The 3,348-nt window shown below is 28.7% G+C and overlaps 1 protein-coding gene across 2 annotated transcripts; it reads right to left on the minus strand.

Annotated features, from left to right (window-relative positions):
- Positions 1-320: 320 nt before the first annotated feature.
- On the minus strand, positions 321-2,535 carry LOC123212200 (neurogenic locus notch homolog protein 3-like). 2 transcript variants are annotated; one of them, XM_044631272.1, is made up of 6 exons: positions 2,353-2,535; positions 2,093-2,239; positions 1,414-1,476; positions 1,218-1,313; positions 888-977; positions 321-644 (listed from the first exon to the last, which is right to left on the minus strand). In XM_044631272.1, exons 1-6 carry the CDS (start codon positions 2,498-2,500, stop codon positions 553-555), a joined length of 636 nt encoding a protein of 211 aa, XP_044487207.1. In that variant the 5' UTR covers positions 2,501-2,535; the 3' UTR covers positions 321-552. The 2 variants fall into 2 exon arrangements, with proteins under 2 accessions (XP_044487207.1, XP_044487206.1); XM_044631271.1 differs by having other exon boundaries at positions 1,218-1,340; positions 2,353-2,524.
- Positions 2,536-3,348: the final 813 nt, after the last annotated feature.

A 3,348-nucleotide genomic window follows, 5' to 3' on the forward strand; every position in this document is an offset into this window, starting at 1 on the left:
TTGAGCTCACATGCCATTAGTGCATGCACATACAGAAAGAAAAGTTTCTGTTAATATTTACTTAAAGAAGTACTGAAAAAGCAAGCTAGACAACAGAAACAACAAAGGAGTGATGAGATTGAGAGATCTGAAAGTACATTGATGATGAGAGAAGATCCATGATTCTTTAGGCACATGCCTTGTCTTTTAGTCATAGAATACTATCACTTTCATTAAATTTCTATAGAAAAGTTTCCACAGTTTCCTTGTATATCAAGACATTAATTAATCTGTATAACCTCTGTATAATATAATCGAATTATGGTAGAGAGGAGGGCATAGAATAGAAGTACTGAGTTATGTGCTTTTTTTTTGGGTAAAAATGTAGAAGGTCCATGGCAACCCAGTCTAGTCCAATTTGTGTATTCAGCCCATTTGACAACCTCAAGTAGCAATCCGTGGGACAAATTTTATGAACCTTAAATTAAAATAAGCCAATAAGGTCATGTAAACTAAATCATAATTATCAAGATTAGAAATATAAAATCATAATCAATCTGCTAATTGAGCTCTCTAAAACCATGCCAGGAAAGTTGTTGCTAGCAGCAGCAGCATCATTGTTAATGCACGAAGATTTGTTGCACAATTACTTGCTGTAACAGGTCCTATATCATAAATAAACATTAATCAAATTTAATCGAGTTCTAGTTTATACAAATGTATAACAACATGTTTATGCTCAACGTTTTAGTAATTGTGACATTTCGGTTAATAGATTTCACTATCAGAAGTATTTGTGGTGGGAAAATATTCTTTTGAAACTTAAAAAGATGGAAAAGTATTAATGAAGGAATACTATACTGCGAAAGGCATTATACAAAATTATCAAATAGTGCATAAATTTTTACCAGATTCAGCGAAAGGAAGTGGTGGTGGTGGTGGAGGATTAGGAATCCCCAGGCCCAACCCGAGCTCATTGCAATCAAATCCTAAGGAGCCTGGAATATACAATCGAGCCCACAAAATTACAAGCTGTTATCATCAGAACACCTTCATCTTCAACTATTTTAAGCATCATTTATAAGAGAAAATGTTCCAGTAATATTCAAAATAACACTACCCATTATATTCAAAATGATATTTATTTTTTCAATCCTGACGTTGTCATTTAAAAGAGAACATACATAAAACCCTTGGGTAAATTTGATCATTTCCAAAGGAAGAAGTGTCTTACTTACATTCATCAAAACAGCCCCATGCTGGGTTGTTGAACAAATTAGCAGCGCCCTGAGAGCACTGGCATTTGTATCCATTTCCATTGGCAACACAAGTTCCTTTCCCACACCATACAAAGGCACAAACTGTCAAACAAAATTAAATATTTTAAATACAAATCAATTCCTATTTAATGTTTTATTAATGATGTTTATGTACCGTTCATTTGAGGCAAAGACAGAGCTGGTGAAGATGCATTGTTACATTGAAGATCTACAGAACCTGAAAATAATAATTGATCATTATAATAATTTAATTTTAATTTTAACTTAATAATAATTAATTGCTAAAATTATAATACTGTATCATAATCTTGATGTGATCAACTTGGTTTATTTTTTAGCATAAAAGATCAAGAAATATCGTGTACATGAATACATTATTCGTACTATATTTTATAATCTAAGTGCCATGTACGTGAAAAGAGAAATTTCATGTCCATGACATAAACATTTTCAACATTAATTTCGTTAAAAAATTTTACTGTGATCGGCATAATCTCGTATTTATTCATACAGTACATTTGTGTGTATATATTTAATTCTTAGAACGTTTTAAATTTCAAAATCACATTCCTTTTAATCCTCATTTTACTTCAAAATTCACAATAAAAATCCATCTTTAACATTTAGTCCATTTTTCCTCCGGAAATAATAAAATATTAAGAACAGAAATAAAGACAGAAACAGCATAATAATTTGTTAACGAAAAATCAAAACTTAATTTATGAGTGGGTTGTTGAATCAGTCAACTTTACGGGAATTCATCTGAAGCAGTAGATCTTATTGAAAGAGAGAAAAAGAAAGGTGGAGGGTCACAGAGAGAGAAGAAGACTTACAGTTAGGAAGAACACAAGAAGGGAAGGTCAAGGGACCAATCTGAATCTTCTTCCAGCCAGGATCGCATTCACATTCAAAACCGAGAACTGAGGAATTGGAATCCTTGCATGTTCCTTCCCCACAATCCACAACTGCACAAGCTAAACCTGTAACACATATGAAAACTTCAATATTAATTTTTAACCAAAACCATGCTTTGAAAACTGGAACACGTACAGATTGATCAATAGTTCAAGCATTTTTGCACGTAAATACATACTTTCTGCTGCGGTAGGGACTGAGAGGTTGAAAATGGAGAGAGAGAAGAGAAGAAGCTGGAGAGAAATCCTGAGGATGAAATGATTCAAAGTGAAACTTTCCATGGTTACGGGGGGAGAAAAGTTGATGAAGATGGTCAACCGCAACATTTATAATTCTGTGTGAGAAAGCGGTGATTAATAAAGTCACCTTGAACCTAGAGTCGATCGCCTTCTTCTTTTCTTTTAAAAAAATAAAATAGGTTTGTTTTAAATAATCTTTTATTATTAAATAAATATAAAATTTTCTGAAAATTTATTATATATATATTATTATATTTGATAAAATTAATATATATAAACAATAATTATTTTTACTTATAATTAAATTTTATTTAAATGGCTTTAAGATATTATTATGTGAATTAATATTATGTTTAATTAAATTAACATATATTATGTTATGTACTTTTTTAAAATATTTTTTATATTATTTATTATTTTAATTGAAATGGTATTTTTCTTAAAAATTTAATAAGGCTAAAATAATGAAAAAAATTAAAATGATTTAATTTTTTAATATTTAAGATGATGAAAATTATATTTAAATTATCTATTATATAATTATTATTAATAAATAATTATTAAAATTTTTTATTAATTCACAAACCAAATAAGATAATCGAAATCTCTTAAAGTTTAATTTTCTTATTATGACATCTTAATATATATAATAAGGAAAACAATAAAATTATATATATTAAATTTTAATATTTAATTAAATATTTAAATAATATACCATATAATTCAATATTTTTAAATTAAGAATAGAAGAATAATTTGATTTTATGTAAAATAATAATTAAGTCTTTGTATAGATAGTGATTTTACAATATTGTATTGATGAAAACGCGGATGGACGCCTTAGGTAATAACCTGTCCTGCGTTCAACTACTTAGGTGAAAATAATAAATTTCCGTTGGAAATGTCAAAAGCCGAATTAAATTAATAGCCGTCTT

This window comes from Mangifera indica, chromosome 3 (assembly GCF_011075055.1).
Source record: "Mangifera indica cultivar Alphonso chromosome 3, CATAS_Mindica_2.1, whole genome shotgun sequence".
Taxonomy (NCBI): Eukaryota; Viridiplantae; Streptophyta; class Magnoliopsida; order Sapindales; family Anacardiaceae; genus Mangifera; species Mangifera indica.

Excerpts from the sequence above, each read along its gene's own strand:
- LOC123212200 (XM_044631271.1), bottom strand. The coding sequence starts at position 2,500 with ATGTTGCGGTTGACCATCTTCATCAACTTTTCTCCCCCCGTAACCATG. Across the intron at positions 2,240-2,352 it reads AGTCCCTACCGCAGCAGAAA|GTTTAGCTTGTGCAGTTGTG; the intron begins GTATGTATTTAC and ends TATGTGTTACAG. Across the intron at positions 978-1,217 it reads ATGGGGCTGTTTTGATGAAT|GCTCCTTAGGATTTGATTGC; the intron begins GTAAGTAAGACA and ends TGTATATTCCAG.